Source organism: Cephus cinctus, unplaced genomic scaffold (assembly GCF_000341935.2).
Source record: "Cephus cinctus unplaced genomic scaffold, Ccin1 Ccin1_scaffold0330, whole genome shotgun sequence".
In the NCBI taxonomy this organism is placed as follows: Eukaryota; Metazoa; Arthropoda; class Insecta; order Hymenoptera; family Cephidae; genus Cephus; species Cephus cinctus.
In genome coordinates this window covers 1,351,903-1,377,165 of record NW_014333027.1, presented here as the reverse complement: position 1 = coordinate 1,377,165, position 25,263 = coordinate 1,351,903, and the positions used below count along the sequence as shown (strand labels likewise).

General features: G+C 45.4%; 1 protein-coding gene across 6 annotated transcripts in view; it reads right to left on the bottom strand.

Moving 5' to 3' along the window:
- The window catches only part of LOC107266918 (optomotor-blind protein), a 52,860-nt gene that overhangs the window by 15,320 nt on the left and 12,277 nt on the right, over positions 1-25,263 (bottom strand). For 3 of the 6 annotated variants that reach the window (XM_015737950.2, XM_025083812.1, XM_025083813.1), the window contains exons 3-4: positions 15,303-15,416; positions 14,227-14,389 (exon numbers count right to left, since the gene is read on the bottom strand). In XM_015737950.2, coding sequence (XP_015593436.1) covers positions 14,227-14,389; positions 15,303-15,416 — 277 coding nt within the window. Of the gene's footprint in view, positions 1-14,226; positions 14,390-15,302; positions 15,417-15,798; positions 15,913-25,263 lie in introns of all 6 variants that reach the window. The other 3 variants (XM_015737949.2, XM_015737952.2, XM_015737953.2) reach the window with 3 other exon arrangements.

Genomic DNA, 25,263 nt, shown 5'->3' with positions numbered 1-25,263 from the left:
GTGTAGCGGATCGAATAAAAAAAATTGTAAGGAAAAAAGGGACTGGCATAAAATAAAAATCTAAAAGACGAGACACGAGTGTCGGAAGGTTTTTTTTTTTTTTTTTTTTTTTTTTTTTTTTTTTTTTTTTTTTTTTTTTTTTTTTTTCAAATGACAAGGCCTCTTTAAAAGTGTGGCTGATTTCGTTCAACTCTCTCTCTTTCTGTATCTGTGTCCCTTTCTGTTTCATCGCGTAATTTAGGGAGGCAAACGAATAGAGTACCCACGGTACGAACCAATGAGCTCCCCTGTCTGATCGTCACCAGGAGGTGGCTCTGATAGAAATTATGATTGGCGGTACGGAGAGAGAATGGGGAGAAGGAGAGAGTGCCGAGATAAGGACAGCGAGAGAGAGAGAGAGAGAGAAAGAGAGAGAGAGAACAAATTGTAACGTGTGTGGGGAGCGAGCGAAGTGAAGAGAATCAGCGGACGTGGCGAGTGGCTCGGCGTTAAGCAGGAAGCCGTCCCGACGAAGCGGACCTATTAGCATCCCCCCATATACTGACCAGGACATTACATTTTATTATTTCAATTCATTTTTCAATATGGCTGACCGTGGTTCATTGGGGACCAACAGCCAATCCTCCATCCAGGGATGCGCGAATTGCTTTAATAAAGCGTATTGGCGTATCGCCGGACGTCGCCCAAGAATAAGGGTAAATTGGTGGCTAAGGACTGGATATGGGTGGCCTGTAAGGTGGCGCTCAAGGAAAACAATATATATATATATATATATATATATATATATATATATATATATATTATACACAGAAGAAAAGAAAAATGCAAGGCTAAACTGCTACTGAAAGAAAGACTCCCCTCCTGGGAAGGGTAGACCATCCAGAGACAAGGGGACGATATTAATGAAAAGGTACGAAGAACACGTAGCAATGGCGTATCGTCTATTATTTTCCTGGCATCCTTTACCATTTTCTATATTTTGCCTTCCAGCTTCCTCGACGTAAGTCAGGGACTCGATATAACCCACGTTAGAGTCTGTGGGGACTTCATCCGGGACACGTCTAACGCTCATCAAAAGGGACCAGGTTCGACTTGGACCCCCGATACGCGGTAGGTACCTTGGTATATTTCGCGTGTAAGATGTATATATATGCCACGAGGTAATTAAGCACCTGGTGCTCGGCCACGGGGAGTTTCACTCAGCGAGTCTTTTGTCCGACGAGAGGGCACCTGTTCCGGGAGGGACATCTGCCCTTCGAGTATCATCAGCATCGCCAAGGAAAGAGGAGGTGGTGAGCACCTCTACTGGCTGGTCTGCTCTCTGCTTCCACCTTGGTGGAGGATGTTCTCGACGGTGAGCCATAACGTAGCCTGCAGCCACAGGACGCAACCTCCGCCAAGGTAAGAAGGATGGCCAGGTAGAGCGAAAGAGGGAGAGGATGGTACGGTAGGACGGTAATATAGTTGCGAGAGGAAAGAAAGAGAGAGAAGGAAGAAGAGTAAAGAAAAAAGAGAGAAACCAGGAGATGGTTACCTTGGTAGGCAGATATAATATAGCCAGCTGTAGGCAACGGTAATCACATGTTTGTTTAACCTCCGAAACCTCTCATCTACTACTAACCCTCATCCCTGCCTCCTGAATCCACTTATGTGTATATACTATACATATCTACATGATGTATAGTATACAGTGCTGTATATATATATATATATATACCTACTGCTACAGTATACCCACACCGTTGCGCGTCCATGGACACGGGGCCACCCTCGGGCCACAAAACAAGAATTTTTTGTTTCTACCCCGGAGATCCACACCGATCCTCATCCTCCTTCCCTCTGGCGTGGACCTCCTGGCCCCTGACTGTACGGACACAGAGGTTGGGAGTTTACGCCCGAGAGGTGATGGATCATCCTGACTCCCATGCATCACTCCTGCTAATGGAGTGCAGATTTTACGCCGCTTTAAATACCCATAAACTATACGGCTTTACTTGGACCACTGACATTTTTCCTCTTCTTCTTTTACTACAGGCTTCCCAGGGCTTCCCTTTATTTGGAGTCCGATAGACACTGGTTTGATAGCGTGTCTCCAGGTCCACGAGCCGCGCGGCTGCCATATGTCTGAGCTTGACTGCGGGTGCATTCGTATGCAGGCACATGGGCGAAGTAACAAGGTGTCGCACCGAATCGTCTACAGGAAGCAAATCGGGATGGGACCCAGGTTGGACGTGGTACGTGTTGAGATAGACTGCGGTTCTGGATGAGGTTCGCAGAGGGGCAAGATGAACGAAGGCGGAGCAGAGTGGCGCCATGTCGCAGGGGGTCCAGGAACCACTACAGGAGGAGCAGCCACTACCACATCCGTTAGGTTAACGTGGACGTATACAGGACTGGTTATTAACACGGCCTATCGCTCGAGGTGTGCTGATGGAGGCTGAGATTTGTGATTTAGATGAGCTCACCTCCCGAGAGAGGCCCCTGGCTTCACGAGCGCCACCACCAACCACCACCACCACCATCATCATCATCGTCACTGTATTCTGTAGCATCAGTGCCAGTGCCAGCACCCTATGGGCTTTGTTTTAACTTTTAAAAGTTTCAACGGACAGCTGCGGGAGACTCGAGGTCGGCTCCTTAACTAGTCGCGACCAGGTAGAAGAAGAAGAATATAAACCCGTAGGCCCTCCTACGATGGTGAAGGTACACTATAAAATACTCGCAGGACTTCGGGAGTCTGCCGTGAACCTAGCTTTAATGTGATTTTGTAAAAGTCTACTTTTCACAAAATTTACTAATATTTTTTTTTCATCTTTTTTTTCCCTTTTCCAGAAAATACATATCCAAATTGGGTCTTTTGATGCTCCGCCTCTTTCTATCTGTATCTATGTGGTATAGCACCTTACGCATTGAGCGTATATGTTAATGTTACCGGAACGCCGTGAAAAGGATCTTTGAGACTTCGGAGTCCACTACCTACCTTATAACCCAACCTAACCTCGAAATAGGGAGACCATCGGTAGCCGAGTAAAGGGAGCGCATAAATAAGATCTATCTTGGAAACACGGGAATCCTTTACTCCTACGGACAACCTATAGATAAGGATTCCTTTCATCTGCACCGGCATGACCGATAAAGCGTTTTGTCCGGTCTATCCTTATATCGTGAATGTTTTCACTGTACAGCTACTAAGTAGTTGAGGTCGGCGCTACCGTATCGAACCTTCACGACCTTAATAACCCAAGTACTCAAGAGCTTCTCCATATCCTAGTGTAATCGAAATTCAAATATTTCACAGCCAATAATGACCCTATGCATTTATGCATACGTACCGCCAGTTCCTGTCTATTTTAATATCTGGATGAATATTCCTGCTACAGGACCTACCTCAATGTCCTGAAATTCCACAGTCTTGGATATACGGTCACGAACCTTCTGTCTGTCTCTCTCTCTCTCTCTAAAAAAAAAAAAGTAAAAACACGCACGTACGGCCTTATGTGTTCCATCCTATGCATACAGAGGCTGCACGCTTTACACGTTAATCCTTTCAGGCCTGAGATAGAAATTGGTAAAAAAAAAAAAGTTGAATTCTAAAAAATATATTGATCCAACTAAGAAGGCAAATGGGGCAGTGGGAATCAAAAATAAAATCCTTCTTTCTCTCTCTTTTTCCGGTATTCGCCATACCGAAGAGATAAACAGCCAAACACAGTTCAGGAACGCACATAATACAAATATATGGTTTTATAAATGACGAAGGAGTCCAATTGAGACGTCTAACCTCTACAGGATCGCGTGGCGGAATGTTAAGTCTTACTTTTCTACCCTGGTCTAACGTGCTCGCATGATTTTACACAGTCTGCTTACATACCGTGTGTTCAGAATATTTGACGGCCGAGTAAACGCGACAAGAAGGCAAAAAAAGGGCAGAAGATTATAGTGGTACAGAAAGTGGCAAAAAAAAAAAATATTAAAAGATGGCTACCAAAATGCGTTCAGGATCCTGCACTGTATCCTTTGGATCTGAATGGGGTAGGATCGTAATCCTGATCAGGGAATATTAAGCCCCTGGTGAAAGATAGTAGTCATACTATATAATACGATAGTGGCGCTCTCTATCGAGCTTTCCGATCTGAACACGAGCCATATGTCGTTCCCTTGGTATACACATATATACCTACCCGCTATTATTTATCCTCGACCTCGCCCCCACGAATGAAACAGCCCTTATATAAATTACCTCGAAATTACGAAAAATGGCCCCCGACAATTTTCGTCAGGCTGTCGAGCTCAGGACGGATACCAAGGCTGTCCCTTTTTCCTTAAATATCCATCAGACCGTATACATACAGTGACGGAATACCTACAGGACCTTTCACCCCGGATACACGAATACCCGCAGAATCCAAAAGCACGAAGGGATACGGTATATTCAAATCGAAGGTACGATCGCCGTGAAGTACACTCCTGGAAGATCCATCACGGTGTGATAATTATTTAAAAAAACTTAAAAAATGGCGCACGAGTCTCTGCGCCACCATGGTGAATTTTTGGCTCAGCATGGTGCCCGGTCCCACGTCAAAATACAAAATCGTTCCCAATTCCGTGGAAAATTGATGACCGTCATTGGCGCCATCCCGGACCGTCCTTCAGGATTACGAATGAGTCTTTATTTACCTTTCTGACGGGAATTTGTCGTAGAAAATTTGACAGTCAAAATTACTACCCGATGTATTACATTTGTATCAGCCTTGCCTTAAGTCTTATTAATACGTGTGTATATATAGATATACTTACGATTGCTCTAAATAATAGTAAGTACAAGCTCTATCGATCAAAAATGGATCAACCAGCATAGGTCTTTCTATCAAGTGAAATTGCTATTGTCGCTAGCACGAAGCGAACATTCTCATGTAAACGGTCTTGTCGCGTACTCCAGAACGAGACCGTGTCTCGAGCCATGTACTTTGTCGATACTCCGTTATTCTCTTTGCTTTCCTGTTTCCCTTTGTCGAGTGTACGGAAGGCGAGTAGCATCGCCGACGCTCCTTGAGTAGTCAGTCACGCAAAGTCGACGAAAAACGTCACACATTGTCGGAGAGAATAACAGAAAGCGGTAAAGAAAGAAAAAGATCACTATAGAGAGAGCACGTCATGAGAAATTTAAAGACGTAGAAATCATTAATTTCTTCGTTCACCCATAGAAGACAGAGAACATTATTTTATGTTCGTACACACAGAACGGATTTGGCATATCGTTATGACGATTTGCGAAAATCTTAATAATTATAGACCACCCGTTATACATCCAGTGAATACGTCCGAGCACTCTTGGCTTGCCAGTCTCTGCTCTATCGTATCCTATGAAATTGTGCAGCCAGGCTTCGGCCAATTTTCGCAGACCGCTAAAGAGTCGAAGGAAAATGATGAAGCAAAAGGACAAACTAGAGGGCTGCGAAGAAGAAGCGCTTGTGAAGCAGGCATTAACGTGGGAGCAAGAATTAGAGAAAAGAGAAGCCAACGTCACCCTGTCGAGTAGGAATAATTGCACGTAGTAAAAAAGTTTCGCTTTTCGTCATTTAATCGCGCGTGCGTGAGGTACGCGAGTTACGGGAGGCGATAAATTTAAGAGAGAAAAAAGTGCACGAGAATGAAAGAAAAGTTTGGTTGAAAAAATGAGGAATAAAAAAAGGTCCAACAAGAACAGGCAGATATATTAAACGCGCCGCAGAGCGCTCGAGCAGTGTTGATTATTTGACGGGGCTCGCGCCCGGTTCCGAAAGAGACGTGTCACGGTTTCGCGATGTCGCGTCGACTTAGTCGCGGCAAGCGAGGAAGAAGAGCCGCGGACTTGTCGTCGTCACGCTTCGATGGTGCAGAGAGAGACCGTCCGTGTCGCCACCATCGTCGTACAACGTATTGGAAGTTTGCCGTGCTCTGTGTTGGAGCGTTCGTCTGCCATGCGTTCCCTTTGCCTCTGTCAGATTTCTGTTTTCTTTTTTCTTTGTCTTTAACAAATATTTTTGCCTCCTCTCCTTCAATCTCGTTTCGCCAGGGGAATTTTCGGAACCCACGTCATGGCGCAATCACTTGTTGGTACGAATCGGTATAGACGTGCGCGTACGTTGCCAGCGTCTACCGTGTTATTAGCATTGGCGCTGGCGTCGCTTGTGTTCTTAACTAATTTCGCCAAGGTGTGACTGGACTAAGGGAAATCTGTTTGTTCGCGGTAAGGCCGTTTCGCCGGAGAGTGGCGCTGCGTGTTAACGGGCGTGACCCGCTCGTCGACGTCGAGTCCTGCCGTGCAGACCGAATGAAATGAACACAGAGCAGCGCTAATTAATATTTACCCTCTGACAACATCGCGCCGCCATGGCGAAACTACCCTCTGTAACCTTTGCTCCGGTACTGCCGGAGCCATCGGTGCGAATTCCACGGTTTCGCCCCTTGTGCTGTGTATCCGTTTCTAATTTTCACTATTTTTTTATCCTTTCTTTTTTTTATCTCTTTCCTCGGCTTTCTTTCTCGCTCTCTCGTTCTCTGTCGACTCGGCAGCTTGTAACGTAAAGCCAATACCAGGAGACAGGGAATATCTGCCGCGACTGTACCGCAGGCAGCGTTCCTCCCCCTGCCTGGTTACACAGAGGATGTCAATTTTTTATTATAATTTTATTCCTTTTAAACTTTTCATTGATTCCCATAATTTCCACTGCGCGCGGTACGCCAACAAAAATCTCTATACTGTGTGCGCGGAAAAGCAATTATACAAGCCAACCGCAGCCTGCGTGCTAATTTACTTTGCTGTGCGATTGTGTGGCTCGTGTACGCGGAAAATGTATTACGCAAAGCGACGGTAATTGCGAAACGAGTAGCGGTTTAAGGTAAGAGAAAAGCAAAGGGAGCGTAAATGGGCCCCACGTAAGGGCCAGGTATGCGGGACCACACAGAGGCCCGGGATAGGGTCAGGGCAGAGGGGAGGCGGGTGGGATCGACCGATTCTTAATTATTCCTTGGTGATATCTCAACTAGCCCATTCCCTGTCCATAGTCGCCCTTGCCCCTTACGGGATGCTCTCGCTTCTTCGTTCCTTCTCTTTGGGACTCACGAGTCACGAGGCGAGGCCCCCGCGCTCCGTGGACCCCATTGGCGCCGAATTCGATCCACGTCGCCATCTTTCAAGCGGCTATTCCAACGGCGCCTTACGAATACCAGACATTCCTACTTTGTCGTCTCGGAATTCTTGCTCCCTTCAAGGACAACGAACAACACGGTGAATTCGTATGTACGGTAGCGCGTGGTATATTTTTTTGTAAAAAAAAAGTTAACGAAAGAAAAAATTTTTTTTCGCTAACTCGATAAAAAAAAAATATTTTTATTGTATTTTCAAAATATGTAAAAATCCATAGTCCACCACTGGGAAGTTCGTTACCCCTGATCTGAGCTTCGTGGCAATTTAAATGCAAAAACAGAAGCGAAACGAGTGAAGAAGGAAAATTTCAAAATTTCTAAAAACTACCCCTGTGACGCGGCATGTAACGCAGCCAAGATTTTACCCACGTAACAAGGCCCTTGGACGGACACGTATAATCATCCCCACCCTTTACATGCATTTCTTCCAGTAGTGGGGATGACGACCGCCTCTAGAAACGCCCTTCGGCTTCCCCTTCGTACTTTCGCGCGGCATGTGTGGCGTGAATATGCGTACAGGCATACGTAAGACCTTCCACAATGAAGGAGAGGATTCTCTCTCCCTCTCTCTCTTTCTCACTCATTTTTTCTATTTTACACGCGCACACTCTACGTCCACGCACCTGGATACGTATACGTCCTACGTACGTATATATACGATACTTGGTACACCGAGTAAGAGCATATAGAGGGAGGACTATTTACTTTTTTTCCCATTTTTTTTTTTCACTCTCATAGTCCTTTTGCTCCTTTCTTTCTTTCTTTTTTCCCCCCTTTTTTTTTGAATCTTTCCCGCGTTAGTAACGCGCTTCGTACACGGTAACGTTTTATCACGATGCATCGCGACGAGTAGGCGTTACTTTAGCAAGCTTATCTCAACTGTTATATATGCGCGTATATACTTTTTTCATCCCTTCTTCGCGTTCCACCCGTTATTTCTTTCTCATGACATTTGCGACATGCGACTCTATATGCCACCCTCCGGTATTCCGATGGGGTTATCCGTGTCGAGTGCCGGCTTGAAAGGAGCGCGGGTGGTGGAACAAAGAAAAAGAGAGAAAATCGCGCCTAGATGTACAGCTGCATGTCGTGTCGCGGCGTTCGTTTCGTGGCAGCACGAGAATACGAAGGGGTTTGCTTTTACATTAGGTGGAAATCCAGGAATTCGCTGAATTCCTTTGAAAATTGACCAGGGTATGAATACTGCCGAGATAAAGTGAAAAAAAAAAAACATTCATATATGTATATGGAACTTCACGTCCCCTTATCACATAAAAGAGAACTAGCCTATACAAAATTCCGCACACGTGCATATAACCAAGCGTTATGACAGTTTCAAAAAAAAAAAAAAATTGAAAATAAATCGTTCTCCTGAAAAATATTTTTATTAAAAAAAAATTTCTTATCCAATTTCAAAAAACGTAAAAATAATTTCGAAATATATTTACGCGAAAATTCAAAAATCCTGACTTTCATCACATATGACACGTACGTAATTACTGGCACGTGTAAAAACATCTCTGCGCCCGAGAAAAAATTTTCCTGGCTTGTACGGCTATTACTTATGGACTTCGAGCCAGCAAGGAATCCATCACTTTGGGGGGTGAAACGCGCGTTCGCCATCCCCTATATCCCGACCCTCATCCCCCGTCTGTACACGGAAACACGTAACACATAGAAATACGTATACGAGCATATATATATATATATATCTGGATACACGCCTCGGGGCTTGTTTATAGATGTTAGGGGATGTTGGATCAGACGGCGGTCGAAGGGTCTCAATTGGACCGCTCGGCAGTGAAAGATAGATCGTCGAGGATCACCTTACGGCCTGTTCGATTCTATTAAACCGATGCGCCTCCCCATTTCCACCCTAGTCGCTGCTAGGAGCCCCTGACACATACGGTATATCTGTATATCCCGTATCTACCAACCCCTGAGTGGATCGTCGCTCGACCCCTTGACAAGAGGAGGAAAAGAAAAAATAGACCCTGAAACAGGGCGTATAGGTAAAAGGGAGCAGTGGCTCCCTCTCGAATCCCCACGAAATTGTCACGCCTCTACATACCTCCTATATCTACGTACACTTTAATTCCAATAAAATCTTCCATCCAATTCACCCATAGCTTTCACTGTCCATAATAACAACGTACGCTTAGGATACGTGCGCAAGATTTAACATACGCTGTTACCAAGCCTGCCGTACCACCCGAAGATGGTTCTACCATAAGAATCAATAGCCACCTTCGTACAGTACAACTGTCCCTTATAACCCTACACGTCCTTTCCTTACACCATAGATACACGTTATTCCTACCAGATTCAATCCTTGTCCGCGAAGATTATACGAGTCCCCATTGTTCCATACATTTAGTATACGGTTTGTCACGATTTCGTCCTATCAGATCCTGACTCGCATGACGCTCCGAGATAAGAACTGCCAAGTGTACCCACTGCCTCCTTGGGACGCGCAAGCATAACAGAGGCGACTCGCCGGCACATTTACCTCGGCCAATAATTACTCCGTTAACTTTCCACCAGGCTGTTACACTAGCGTTTATATAATTATGGCAACGAGCTGATTCCACGCCCGTTTCTCGCGCTGTACGAACGCAAATTGCCCGGCAGAAATCCTCGCGCCTCTTTTACCGATCCCGACGTCTTGATACGCCGACGATCGTACTGTCGTTAATTACACTTTTAATAATGCATAGGAACGGCTCAACGTATATAACACGCGACGTCGCGCATCGGCACGCGAGTCCATCGACTGTTAATATTTGTTTTCAATGATTAGTAGTCATCTTCATTATACGTTATTTATATAATAATCGGGAGGATTAAACTCTTTTTTTTTTTTTTTTTCGTTTTTTCGAAACGATAAAAAAACCGTGATGCCAATGACACGGAACGTCAATAACAGTGATACGAGACTATGCGCGTGAGATTGGAATCTGTTTGAAAATTTTTTATCACGATAAAGATATCACGTGGAGTCGAAGGTAAGTAATTTTTTTTTATTAGTTTTTCAAAAGGTAATATTTTTATATGTGGTTCTGGACTAGTTTGAATTGTATATTATGTAAATATATATTTCTTTTTAATTCTTGGTCATGTTTGTTAATTTATTATTACCTGCGAGGGAACGAGCTGACGGGCGACTCGTTATAGAAGTAAAATTACTCGTGTAATTTTATGTTACGCAAGGCGAACAGATTCACAGAAGGGTGCTGGCACGCATCGACTGCGGGTCTCCCGTGGAAAATTGCCCGGCGGCGTGCGTAACGCATCGCGAGTCGGAGAAATACGAAAATCAACGTGAACGAGGGAAACGCTGCTTGGCTATTGAGGTTCGCGCTTTTACTGCACGCTAGTCTCATTGTAATTACCGGATGCACGCGAGTCTAATTTAATTTATTTTATACGTCCGACGTGTGCTTATCCATATATATCACTGTTTCGTTACCATTTGACATTGCGTATTGTGATTCTACATATTTACTACGATTTCGAGCAAAATACAAACGCCCATAATGTTATTGACAATATCAATTGAAAAAAAAAAAAAAAAAAAAAAAAAAAAAAAAAAAAAAAAATGAAAGATACCAGAATCAATGAAAACAACGTAAATTCGAAGAAACGCAACTGCAAGTTTTAATTGCTCGACGATCATTATCGGTCATGTATACGACTATATATATATATATATATCATATATATCGACTGTACATGTATACGATATAAATCCACGTTTACATATAACATATATGATAAGGGGTATAACAGGGTAAAACACCCCCAACACACGAACCTCCCAGACCAACATCAGACCCAGCATTGGCTATCCAGGTGTAAAAATAATACAAGGTAGAAAGTCAAAAAGCGTTGATTAGGTTTTATTAAATTTTTCATGAATTCCCCCCACAATCGAATCCGCCCTCTTAGCTAGTTTACAGGAGAAACTCAGCCATTATCTCAATCTATGGCAAGAATATTATTGTGTTATTTCCATATTTAGATCTAGAGCCCTTATGCATTCACCACGTGATCGGGACTCTCTAGGTTGAAAAAAAAAAAGAAGGAAAAATTCCATAATGTCTGACTGTTCGAACCAAAGCTTCGACACCCTCCATACTTTTTTCCTGTTTCACCTCAACTCACGTACACACCCTCGTAACCCATAGGCAACGTGCCACCGGCACGCACTTATGGCAATTATACAATGTACGTAATATACACATACGAAAACGAAGCTAGCAATACCAAGCCCAGTGCTGTAGGCATTCCCTTCTCTCTCCCTGTTCCTCCTTTCCAAGCACTTATTATGGAATTGCGTGCTCGGCCGAGCGACGGGCACGAGGCTCCCCCAGTCGCGGGAGCCATTTTGCTGTCCACTGCGCGGAGACAACAACGACGTCTTATGCACCTTGCAATGAGATTCTCCACTTAACGTTCTAAGAAATACGTACGTAACCAGCTACGCCCGCGTACGTCCTCCGTCTCCCTCGCTCTCGCGCTCCGACTCGCCGTCTCGCCTTCTTCGTTTACACTTTGTTCTTAGAGTAAAAAGAAGAGAAAAGAAAAGAAGGTCTCGTTGACTCGAGATACGCCGAGTGCCCGCGCACTCGGGAACACTAACGCGAGGGAACACTAACTCTTGCCGTGTTCAAATTGGTCTAACCAACATAATTATTACACGTATAATTTCATTAGCTCATATCTACTTGAATTACCCAGCATTCGCCGCTCTCGCGCATTTCATTCGTTTAGCTGCGAGTCGCGCTACGCGCCAACTGAATTTCGTCCTGTTGCCGCACTGCGAGGTCCGGTCAATCCGGTCGCGCTAATGCAAACCGCTCGGCGTTATTAGACGTCGACACCATTTACTATACCGTGTTTACGAGGCTTCCGCGTGCGCAGGTGAATAATTGCCGGTGACAGAAAACGACACCAATATTTTGCCGTGACATTATAACCATTGGGTAATTGATATTTAATCGTGTACACAGATATGCGGAGTGATGGAAAAAAAAAATTTACTCAAATAGTACGAAAATAGTATAAATGACAATTTATAGATTTTTCAAAAAAAAAAAAAAAAAAATTTTCAGAATTTTATAAAATTTCACTACAGCAGCCGGAACAGCTTTAAACTGGAGCAGCTGTTCTACTATAGGCAATCCTATTACACAGATATCCCCTGTACATCCTGACGTGTCCCAAAGCGTTCTCGAGCAAGATCAGGAAGGACAGTATAGCTCCCTGTACGACGTGCCTTCGTCATTCCGGTGTTTACACCAGAAATACGAGTGCCGGATCGCTCCCGGTATTTAATGTGTATACAGCGGCTTAAGGCGGTGGAGTGCCGGTCCCAAGGATTTCTAATAGAGTCTTATTTTTGTTTGCCCCTTCGGTCTTACCCGACAAAGGGATTTACGTGTGGAAGAACCGTTTCGGAATTAGAGTCAAGAGGCCCCCCACCCACCACCCTTTAACCCCCACCCCCGTTACTCGTCGACGACGACGCCGGCGTCGCCGTCGCCATCGCGCTCCTCCTCCATCCAATGTTTGCACTAATTTCCCTGCTTTCGCTTTCAATCTCACGACCCTTGCTCTCTCGCTGCCGTATCCGACCAACGGTAATGGGAAACGGGGATGGCATAGGAGAAAGACGAAGTCGAAGCGAGTAAGAGAGTCCGGGGAGAAAAAGAGAGAGAAAAGGAACAGGGAAAGCCTGAATCCGATTCTTTGGCAAACAAGTTCGAGCTCTATTTACTTAACCCTGGCTCTTTTGGCAGTGGGCACAATTTTGCCCATGGGAAAGCATTTACACCCCTGTCCATCCAAATAGTACATACCTAGCGTGTAGATGTATATATACAGATATACATATGGCACAAAATAATAGACAGTCTCTTAGTAGCCACTCGACTAGCTTATGACCAGTTTTCCTTTTCTTTCCAGACTAAGCATATAGATGTTAATAGAGGAGGGGGGGGGCGGGAGGGGGGACTGACAACCAGGTGGAGGAGGCTTATTAGCTATAAAGGGTTCGAGGATCAGGAAGGCATTTTCTGGGCTCGTGCACAAACTGGATCGTTTCTCGAGGAGTCCTTAGAGGCAGGAGGAAGAGGCTTCGACCGTAGGCGAGCCATAGAGCACGAATGTACGAGGCACGTAGGTTGCCTACACGTGGTAGCTAGGTAGGTAGTTAGGTAGGTATGTGTCGCGGTTAGCGAGAGGAGTGCACACGGAGGGTAGAAAAAAGAAATGGCCCTGACAAAAGTGGGGCCCTGGGGGCACATTGCACACCGCGGCGCACCGGCATTGACATCGGCCCCGGGTAAGAAGGACTAGATTTCACGAGCCAGCGATGCCAGGATCCTTCAAAGGGACCGACGGCGGCCGCAAAAAGGATTCGCAAAAAGGAGCAGGAAAAAAGGAGCCCGGTTTACTCCCGGGTTAGGAGTTATGCTGGTGACGGGTTCGCTTGCTCTCTCTCTCTCTCTCTCTCTCTCTCTCTCAAACTCATTCCCTCCATCTCCTTACGCACTTCTCTAACACAGGATCCATCTCGCCACTAACCACTCGGCATCCTCGGTAACCCTGCTGCCAATCCCTCAAACCACCTTTTGGGCCCCAATTCTTCGGGGCCCTTCCTGGCTCTAATAGAGGAGACCAGCTCTTATAGTTGACGCTGAAAACCAACGCGATAACTTAATCCTGGATTATAATGGACGGTACTACCGAATCTCTTAAGGAAATCGGATTCGCCTTCCATCTGCTTCCTAAGTTGAATTGGGATACTCGTTGACGCGGCTACCGCACGCCTTAGTTTTCTAGGTTATGATTCTTGCTACCCATTGCGGATAATGTGCTTCTGGTTAGTTTAACGATACGATGGTTATTGTTAGTCCGGTTATCGCGTTGCGATTATATAGATGCACTGTTGCTTGCACTTAATTATTCTCCTATGCACTATGGTTAATCTTAGGTGCTAGTAAGTAAGTAATTGGTTTCATTGGCGTTACGTACAGTACTTACAAAGCCGTGCTTGTCGCTGATGTTGTTCGTGAGCTTGAGCTTGTGAAAGCTCACGACCTTCTGCATCCACTGTTCGCCACTGCTCGGCGAGTCCGGATGTATGTACATCCTCTTCGGCATCTCGGGATCCGCCTTGCCTGCCACCATCCACCTGCTGTGTGTTTGGACGTACAGGGAAATAAAAGGAAACATATTAGCACGGAGTCACACGATTTTCGGACTTATGATTTATACGGAAGTTAACGTGCACTTATCGAGAGCGAAAAGAATTATTCGAGTGGTAATTTTGAATATTCTTGGTGTTTAGGGAAAACACGTGGGTTTCTCAATTTTTTTTTTTTAACAAGTTTGACATAATTTTGAAAATAACAATTAGCTAGCCCACAGCCATCCTTATGCTGATATTCACTGAAAGGGAATCATCTTCGAATTCGCCGGCGAACGTGAAGGCTTGCGTTCCCCATACAAGTCGAAGTCTTTTTTTTTTGTATTCTCTTCCTGTATTCACCGTGATAACGTGTCATTGACGTGAATTGGATTCGCCATAAGAGATACCCATGGAATAGCAGAATGTTATGGAAAAATATTTTTTAAAAAATTTCGAGCACCGAAAGCTCTTCGATCGAGGGATACTATATGGTGGACCATTAAAAAAAAAAATGTACTCGACGAAAATTTGTTCGTCAATTCAAATTACTTTCAACGAGTATGAGGAATTGTTCGCAGCGCACGCTTCACGCCTTTAGTTATATATTATATATATATATTTTTTTTTTATGAACTCGAAGCGTTTCTCACATTTACTTTTTTTCCCGTTTTTTTTTTCACTTTTTGTTTTCGTCCACTTAATACCGAACCAACCGGACCGAGAATTCATAAACGATCGATTCTCTTATCCCGTATACAAGTAATTGGATGTGTGTTCGTACAGCGAATCTCGTAAAAATTTGTTGTAGAAAATTTTTTTTTAATTTTGAAAAAAAAGAGCGATTCTCACGTCGGGAATCCATTGGAACGAGGAACTCTCGATCGGTCGAAAAAATTAATCAGGTTCTGATAATAATCACCTGTTGTGAAACTTATATCGGCACTCGTCTGATGCCACGATGTCCATTAGTAGAATGTAGCTAGCCTGTCTGTCTAAACCGGACACCCTCACTTTATATGCGGGAAACATGCGTCTGCGAACAATTTGCAATTGCAAAGGCAAACGGCCTGCATTAGTCCTTCGTTCACGGCCAAAATTATATACGCCAAGGTATGCGTATATCATATACAAGATAACATACACGTCCGATATACATATATATACGAACGAGCCAAGGACACGTGTTATTCACGTAACGCATTCTGATAAGTGAGGGAGAGCATATAAGCACAGTGGGCAGTTCGAAATCCTAGAAGTAAAAAATTTTTCCAAAAAACAAAAAATTTTTTTTACAAATTTTTAAAATTCATTTTTCTCCCTTATTTCGAGCTACCCTTCTCTCTCTCACTCGCTCTCTCTCTCTCTCTATTCCTTTCGCCTCTTCGCGTTCCTTCCGTTTCCATAGGTTGGTGTACCTGTTGTGAAATTTGTATCTGTAGTCGTCAGCCGCCACGATGTCCAGCAGCAGGATGTACTTGGCTTTGGCGTCCAGCCCGGAAACACGGAACTTCATCTGAGGAAACATCTGCCTAGATCCCCGAGCAACATTTACATTCCAATTAGATATCCATTTTTTTTTTCCATTTTTTTTTTTTTCTTTTTTTTCGTTCAGTACACCCAACACACCGTTCAAGCGAGTCGTTAAGATCGATATCAGATTACGAGATTCGACTGCGATGGGCATTTAACGAAAAAGGCCCCGATAGCCATGAACTACATACAATTAACGCACGTTATCGATAAACACACGCGCGAGTCAGGCAGAATTTAAGGATTCGAAAGATCGATAATAAGAGCGATAAAACCGAGTCACGGTAATTCGGCCAGGCAGACATAACAAGATAATAAAATTGCTATAGGTACCAGACGATTGAGAAAGTTCAATGCATTTGACATCGATTCAACGGCAAATAAGACCACCCTGTATAAAAAATCAATGACTTTTTTTTTATACCATGGCTAAATTGTTTTATTTATCGTTCGCGCGCAACGACGACACGAGTAAACTGTAACGCGACACCGTCGAGCCTGATTCGACCAACAATACACAATTGGAATCGTATTAGCGTTCTTGAAATCCCGTAACACGTGTGTCGACACAGTCGATTGCAATTTTTAATGTATCCGCGGAATCGAGCGATATAGCCCCCTATCTCCCGTTACCACCCCCCAGCCCCCTCCCACTCATAAAAACACTCTAGCCAAAAGTATATACTGGGATATGCTGTGTACTATGTATATACATATAATAGGTGTCCATGTGGTTAGTTGGCGAACGGGTCGCATGAGCACACGTGTAATACCACCATAAAGCATACGTTCTACCACGTACGGTAATATGTTATCATAGTTTACGAGTGGCTATCACTATCATGTACATAGGGCATGGATGAACTATGATGCACCATGGTGGCAAACCGTGTACGCTATATATATATATATATATATATATATATATATATAGTACGTACATGTATAATATTCCGTATGAGAGCATCGATAGATACCATATGTAGAGTGCGCTGGTATTTATATGGTCAATGTATATTTACATATACGTATACTATGTATAGGAGCTACAGTATCCAAGGGCCACCATGATACTAGGTACTGATTACCATGTAGTCACGATTCCTGGCGCACATCGTAATATCGGAGAACCCTGTGTCGGGGGTATTTATTTTTTTATGATTGCAAACTTTTTACATACTGCCAACTTGAACGCGCGATAGAGATTACACGGACGATTTTGGAAAGACAGAAGGAATTGTAGGTCGGATGGACAGTGAAGTTTGGATGGTACGTTTGCTGTTGTATGCTAATGCGAATCGGGCCCCGAACGATGGGCCCTATAGGTGAAGTCCAATTACGGTAATTAGGTGTCATAAACGTGTCGTTTGGGGACTCGGAGGGCGTGAGACAATGCTGCCGTAGACAGACCTAATGAAGGTGCCTCGAGTGGTGGGGATCTAGGGCCCAACAGGCCCCGAATTGCCGTTCAATTACAATAATGGGATTACTGGAATCCGGGGCCCCGTCTAGGAAAAGGGCATTTGGCTTCTACGAGAGAACGGCCTAGCGCCGTCTAACGTTTAGACTACAGGAATTGCCCTGGCTAACTGGATATTGAAAACGTTTTACGTATACGAGTAAGTCCCTGCGGGACTTGCCAAGGCTCGAAGGAGACTCGGTCGTCGGTACTCTGTACTGAGTATCGATAATCAGTATAGATCCTTGGATTTTGATCTGACGAAAAAAAAATGTACTATTTCGATTGATCCGATGAATGTATCCTGGAACTTTGAATCTCTTATAAAAACGTCCAATTTTCTAGGGATCCCATACGATCTTTCTGGACCTCTCGCAGCATCTGTTCGCCCCACTTGGAATTTTGACCAGTACGGTGAATGAGAAAAAAAGAGAATCAAAATAGATAGGTGCTCGCACTCGCTCACGGTAAATGAAGAATGTAAGCATTCATCGGCAGGACACTCGGAGGCTTCTAAGCCGGATCATCCTCCCAGCGAGAGCCAAATACATCCTGTGGGATACTTTTGGTTAAATGCATGGGAAATGGGAAGTGGGAAAAATTGACCATCCCCTTAGGATAATTTTCCATTTTCTTCGAGATATCGATACCCCGATATATTTAAATATATTGAATTCAATTTTAGCGAAATATATGCTGATTACGCCATACGGATTCTTAGAGGTACATTAAACATGAAATTGTATACGAAATGTCGCACTGGAACACCCTGTATATTGGTACGTAACCAAGATCCACAAACCATTCATCCCTCTTCCTCTTCTTATATGTATATTATACTGCGACTGCCTACGAGTCGTCCCGTTGTGGTTGAAACAAATCGAACGACTGACTTATACTACCGTTTTACGAGCGCCACTCTTTTTTCCCCTCTCTATCTGCTTCACCCGTACGCGTCCCGCAGGTCTGATAGGGCTGTTACGCATCTTCTTGGCCCTTAACCCTCTCTAACCCCTAACAGCATCTCTGGACACCCTTTAGGAACTACGAAATACCGTGCATGCCTCGGCCGAAAAGCGTGGAAAGGATTTTAGTTTTAACGGTCGTTTTCGTGAGATTAGAGGAATCCAAGTCGGTCCTTCAGAGGAAGGAAATGGATGAGAAAGAAAGATATATTTGTTAAAACAAAAAATAGTACCCTCGTAAACTTCGTTAGGTAACATTAAAAAAGTAAGTAGATTAAAGAAGCTCGCAATATCTATAACTCGCTCATAGACAAATTCTTAATTTGAAGATCGGCATTAGATATTTGGACTTTTCTATACCTGCCGCGAGTGCGAGAGAGACGGGTTTACGGGCAGTCGCATGGATAAGAGAGAGAGAAATGGTTCCAGAGAATGTAAACTTTGAAAAATTTATTTAAAAATTGCGAAAAAGTCTCACATCACGTAGCTACGATCTTTAGTATCGCGCAAGTAAAGCGCAGAGGCAGCCAAAGAGTATTCAAAGAGACACGCAAGCGCCTATACATTTTGCAACGATGTAAAAGAAGCGGAAGTGATATCGGCGCCCAATACCTCGTGACCACGGCTCATCGGTCCGCACTTCCGGCAGACCCGTGAACTTAGGGATTTTTACTTGACGCCAGCTACTCGAAATTTACAACACGGTACATACCGACGCTACTGATTTCAACATGTAGAATGTCAATTAAAAAAAAAGAAGCTCGAAAACAAAAAATTAATTAATTTATTTGAAAACTCGACCAATACCCTTAAGCTTCACTGGTAACGCATCGGGTGTCCAAAAAAACCCCAGGTTACACAGCAACACGAAAAAACAGTAGCGTAGTCTCGTAAATATAATAAGATCGTCGAGCGAAATATATTTAGATCTAGATTGCAAGATGAAGAGGGAGAGAGAGGGCGAGCGAGAGAGAGAGAGAGAGAGAGAGAGAGTTGCTGTGAGGATTTCAGGGACGTGGCAGATTACTGATGGATGTAGGCAAAAAGGAGAAACGTGATCAAAGGAGAGGCCCCGGGAAAGACTAGGGCTACGCAACGTTGAGGCAAACCGAGTAAATAAGCTGGCAGCCATTAAAGAGATCTTCCCGACGATTCAATTTTCTCCATGCAGCATCGCCTTATCCTTCGCGTTTCAATGAGAGTGAGAGAGAGTGAGAGAGAGAGAGAGAGAGAGAGAGAGAGAGAGAGAGAGAGAGAGAGAGAGAGGCTAAGATTACCGATATACCTATATACACGTGCATAACAGGATTTCCAAAGGACGGATCCCTTTCGCTAACAATGTAAGACCAAGGTATAATAAACGTTGTCCAGGACTCACCAAGATGAGGATAACGATCTTCACGGCGAGAAGGTATAAGGTACCCATATAAAATCGAAGCCCGATTCTAATTTACGACGCGCCATTACGCGAGCGCTCTCTTAAGAATCCGGAACCCGGTAGCTTTAAGTTAATTTATTTTATCGTAGCCTCCCGTGACGTGCGATGATTTGCGCGTATCCTCCTGTTCCCTCGGATACTTTTAATCGATCGATTGACCAAGCGTGCACAGCACACGCTACATCTACGTACGGAGAATCGAAAAAGTAGCGTACCTGCTCGAGTATACTCGAATCGAGTGGCCCGATAAGGCCCAGAATGACTTTGAACATGGACACCCGTTGCGGATTCTCGATTGCAAGTACGAGAGGGACTCCGGCGTCGGTTCGACGTAAGAGAGTTTATTGCGCGATGGCGGGACACAAATCCTGACGAAATGGCACAGGGGAACGAGGAAAGAGCCGAGAATAAGGTATAAGAGCCAATAGGAGACAGGTGGAAGGAACGAGGAGGAGGACGGAGGAAGAAGGTGGAGGAAGGAGGAAGGAGGAACGAGGTGGAACGAAGGCGGTGCGCGCGCGCGTCCCGTCCAGCGTCCTGGACTCTTGTCGAACAAATCGGTACAAACGATCGTCGTAAAGCAGTTAAGGCCGGGTTTATATGTGCCTTTCGCTTTTGAGCATCGGACGCACCGGTGGGATCCGAGGAGCGGGAACCGAGGGAGACCCGAGTGGGAGAGATGAGCCTACCGATATGGAAACCGATAGGGCCCGACTCTCACCACGAAATCCTCCCGTAGTCCTGTGGCTCTGTCTCTCGGTACCCCGAGGACCCCTGCAGGGAACCTTTTACCCGGTAAAACGCACAATTTCAAAGTTACGTCCTTCGTACTTGATCCGCGTGAACCTTAAAGCGTGAACCTTAAAGTCTGGTCGCGGGAAGACACGCTTCATTTTTCGCCTGTAAAAAGTTACTGCCTGTCTCCGTGGTCTTCCTACCGGATATCGGTATCCCTAAATGAAAGAATCGACAGGACGGATAGACAAAAAGTAAACACGAGTAAATCGTAGATAATTAATTGCTCGCACGTTTCGATGAAGAGTTAAAATATGTTTAAGGACGGTGACTGTGTAGTCGGTACCTGTACGGACGGTCGTATAGCTGGTGCCGGGAGATTTGAATAATTGGTCATGGCGCGAGCAATTAATCACCAGGATCCACCTAGGGAATTTTAATGGGCCTTCTAGAAGTGAAGCAGCTGCCTGAAGGTGGCAGTCGCGCGTTTACGTTTCTCACGACTTTTTTTCTTTTTTTTTTTTTCCCAAAAATTTACTAACTTCACAGTGGTATCGGGTTTACACGCGTGACAGTCCATCCAGTGAACTTTCACCTCGCAGGTAATTAGTCGTTAACGTTTAACTCGAATCGCTCGACGTTATCGCACCTGAAATTACACGCTCGTAATAAAAAAAAAAAAAAAAGGTGTACAAGGTAGCTAAGGCGTCGCGACGCTAGCGTCGACATACGTAACACGTGTGTTCGCATCGTATAACCTTAACGGCTTAAAGCGTGATCGTATAGGAGCTCACAGTGTTGCTCGTACGGACACATATGGTTTTTGGATAGCACGTGGAAAAAAGAGGAGTACACGTATAGAGACAGTCACACGGACAAGAGTTATAGGGCCCACGGACAGGCAGGGCCGTACGCAGCGATGGGCCTTAGCCGGGCACCGGTTCGCGCGAGTGCCGTACACATACGTCACGGGCGTGTGCACGTGTGTAATAACGTAACGGGTGTAGAAGTTCGGCTGGCGCCACTCGTTATTTATACAGGAATGGGCCCTCAGGAATGGGCCCGGGATACGAGAAATGAGGAAAGAGGGAAACGGAGCATGCGAGCGGGAGAAGGACGACGAATCCTTTAGAGAGTGAGGACTGCGCACGCCCACTAAATTATTATTTGTTCTTGGCGTAGCCCATAAACGCCGAAATTATACCGGGCTACTCGGAGGATACCCAGAGCCGTGGATCAAGCGAGCGATGCCCAAAGGGCCTTCTCCCTATTTCTCTCATACCCTTCGTTCCTTTATCGTACGTGGTATATATGTGTACTTCATGGTCTGGTCTTAATCTCAGTTTTCGATATCCATCCTGAAATCCGCGAGTATTAACCCTCTCTCTATATATATATATATATACACGTACGTACCAAGGTAATAACACACGCACGAAAAGAGAGGACAAAAAAGTAATCGAAGGTTCAAGTAATTTTATGGCGCCACGAGAGATGCCTAAAACGTACCCCTGACTCGGTTCAGGCTGAAAGCAAAGAGACTTTTTGAATGAACGTCCGGACGTGCCAATGAGGGTGCGAGAGAGGAAGGCGCAGAGCGAGCGAGCGAATGCAACGTAAAATGCACTTGGCTATCTATACCCAGGTACGTTATAACGGCCGACTAGTGAGCGACGGGTCTACTTTTATTCCCGCATAGAATTCACAGAGGGATCTCGCGACTTGTCGGTTAGTACAGGTTGCAGCCGCGTTTTCACAGGTTTCGGTTGGTATGCTGGAACCCCGGTAAGCTACCATTAGCTAGGCTAGTTATATAGAACGACGCGATATACCACTGCTGGTAGTTTCGGGCCGCTATAACTAGCGATAGCGAAGCGTTTTATATGCCTGCACAGTGAAATACAGTAGTGAGAGTGGAGGGAGTGTCCCGACTACCCTGCGGCCGAGCTGTATAGAGAGAAGCTGCTCGTAACAGCTTTCTATTTGCATACCACCAACCCCTGATGTAAAAGCACTGCACGACCCTCTCGACACCGCGAGTATTTGCATTCAGAAATTGGCTGGCAGCTACGGCGCGACCTCCTTGCCACCTCGAGAAAATTTTCGGCACCCGGAGTCATTTTGACAGCCAGTGGATATTCGCGCGCATCCCTCATGGACACGTGCTTTTAAAGGACACGGAAGGGGAGGGGAGGGGGGGATGACGCAAATTTTTATATTTTATCATAAACTTCATTACTTCGAGGACACGTCGATAATGACGTTTTCGTCATTAAGTGACGCGGCATAGCTTACGTAAGGGATGACCGGTCAAGAGGTGAATCGCGAGCGGATAGGAGAGAAGGAAGGAAAGAAACGAACGAGTATGGAAAAAGAGCTAAAGATACATACTGTGTATACGTATACATACATATAAAGCAGAAGTACTTCTATACTCGAGTCAGCGAGATCGGTGTACGCTCCAGGGTAGAATTTCTCGAGAAGGGCCAGGAAGGGCGCGCGATGCTACGCGAAGGTATTGTGAATAAGGGAGTACGTAACGTGAAAAAAAAAAAAGAGAAGATAGAAGAGTGAGAGCGAGAGAGAGAGAGAGAGAGAGAGAAGAAAGGGCTTGGGGCCAGGAACGAGCAACCCTTTGATTATCGCACTCACACGAGAGCTCAATAGAGGGACGTCACGTCTTCATTGCATCCATTCGACGAGCTCCCGGCTTTGCCATTCGGAATATATTATTTCATTCTCGTTCTTGGGCTCGGTCAAAAATTGGATCTAATAAAGAAATAGAAAGTAAAAAAAAATAAAGGAAAATTCATCCGCTCCCAGAGTGCGGGAAGGTAGAGTTTGAAAAAAATTTTCTTTGACGTACGACCGAATATATTTGAAATATCTATAACAGCTTGTATACACTCAATGCTAAAGGTGGTATACATGCATATGTATAAAGATTCCTCTCTGAACTCACACGTGGACTCGGTTATATATCTTAACAGTCATGAACATGTCATCGCACATAACGAATCGGCCGCTACCTACGGTGACAATTAGCGTTAGACGTCTTTTTATCGTACGCGCATAATTTCGCATACAGGTTGTACGCCATGGAAGTACGTACACAGTGGTACCAGCTGACAAATAAGATAAGACCTGCTTCTTGGCAAAGTGAACTGCATACATACGTACAGCTCGTTGGTCCGATAAAGGGTGTACGCAGAGAGAGTCTGTCTCTCTCCTCTCCTCACGGAGCACAGTGCACACCACTAGGAAAGGCCTGCACACCCAAGTCACCCGTACGCACACTCCGTACGGCTGCACTATGAATGGATACACGGCTGAGAGGGTATACATGCGTGACGCGGCGCGCACGCGCGCGCGTACGTGCGTTACGCGTAAAATGGATACAAGGAGGGAGGCGAAGGTTACGCAATGCTTTTTTGCAAGAGGAAAAGTGCCCGGAGGCTCATATGCGCTCGACGCATTCGGCTTGCGTGCGACACGAGGTCCGTGGAAGATTTGTTATCGTGTCAATCGCACCCACCGACCACGCGCGGACACGCACGCGGTTCTTTTACTTATTTATTTTCTTCCTTTCTTTCCTTTCGTTAAAAGCAGAGGCAAGGCAGGAGGGCCGACGAGCGCGAGGGTGGTAAGAAAATTGTCGTGCGACTGGCCAATGGAGACCCGGGGACCAACGTGGCCGATATACGTGGGTGCGCCCAAGAGGGTGCCTCGAGGGGCGATAGACGGTATAGAATAAAATAGGAGACTGACGGGAGGAGAGAGTGAGAGAGGCGCCGACAAGAGCCATTAGACATCTATTCCATTCTTTTTCTTTCCTTCAGCGGGTACGTCATTCTTATTAATTTCAAGTAAGACGCTCCCGCCTAACCCTGATCCTCCCTCCCTGCCCGATTCGCTGCCACGCTGCCTGTCCCACGTAGACTGGGTGGCTAAGTAAGTAAGCCTGCAGGATCGTGGAGGTCGTTAGAATTCCCAAGAGCGCACAAGTGAGGTAGTCTCGGTAGGATACGTAGATGTGAAAGCAAAGTAAAATAAGGTGACGAGGATGAGCACGGTATATACGTACACGCTCGTATATACAGAAAGGAGAAATACCGCGCGCGGCTTGCATAGCTACGTGGGTAAGGGATGGGACGGACGTGTACGGGGGGCAGTGAAAAATCCGCGAAACTCGCGGGATTCAGCGAGAGGCATCGGCTAGGCGCGTTCTTCGCGGAACGCGTCAGCTGACGACAAGCGGGGCAAAAGACGAAGAGAGAGAGAGAGAGAGAGAGAGAGAGACAGAGAGAGAGACAAGGATAGGATGTGCAAGGAAAGCAGCGTCAGTGGAGAAACGGGTAAGATTTTTGCGAGAGGGGAGGAATAGGGGGTGGGTGACCCCTCCCCCGATGGTGTCGAGGACATTAGCGGTATACAGATAGGTATAGTGTGTACTGGGTACGGATATGAGTATAGCTATCGGTATAGGTTGAGTAGCGTGTGCGTGCACGTGTATATAAGGGACGGAGGACGACGAGATATGATGAGGGGAGGGGGAGGGGGCGGTGAGGGGGAGTGGATGAAGAGTCGAGGGGAAGGACGGGGCAATAGCGGACCATGACGTTGGTAGTCACCGTCTACGGATAAGTAAATTTTCCTAGTGGTGGTTTTTAGGAGGGATGGCTTTGAAAGACTCACCCCTCCTCGTCCCTATGTCGGTGCAATACCGGCACAGCCTCCCCCCCTCCCCCTCCCC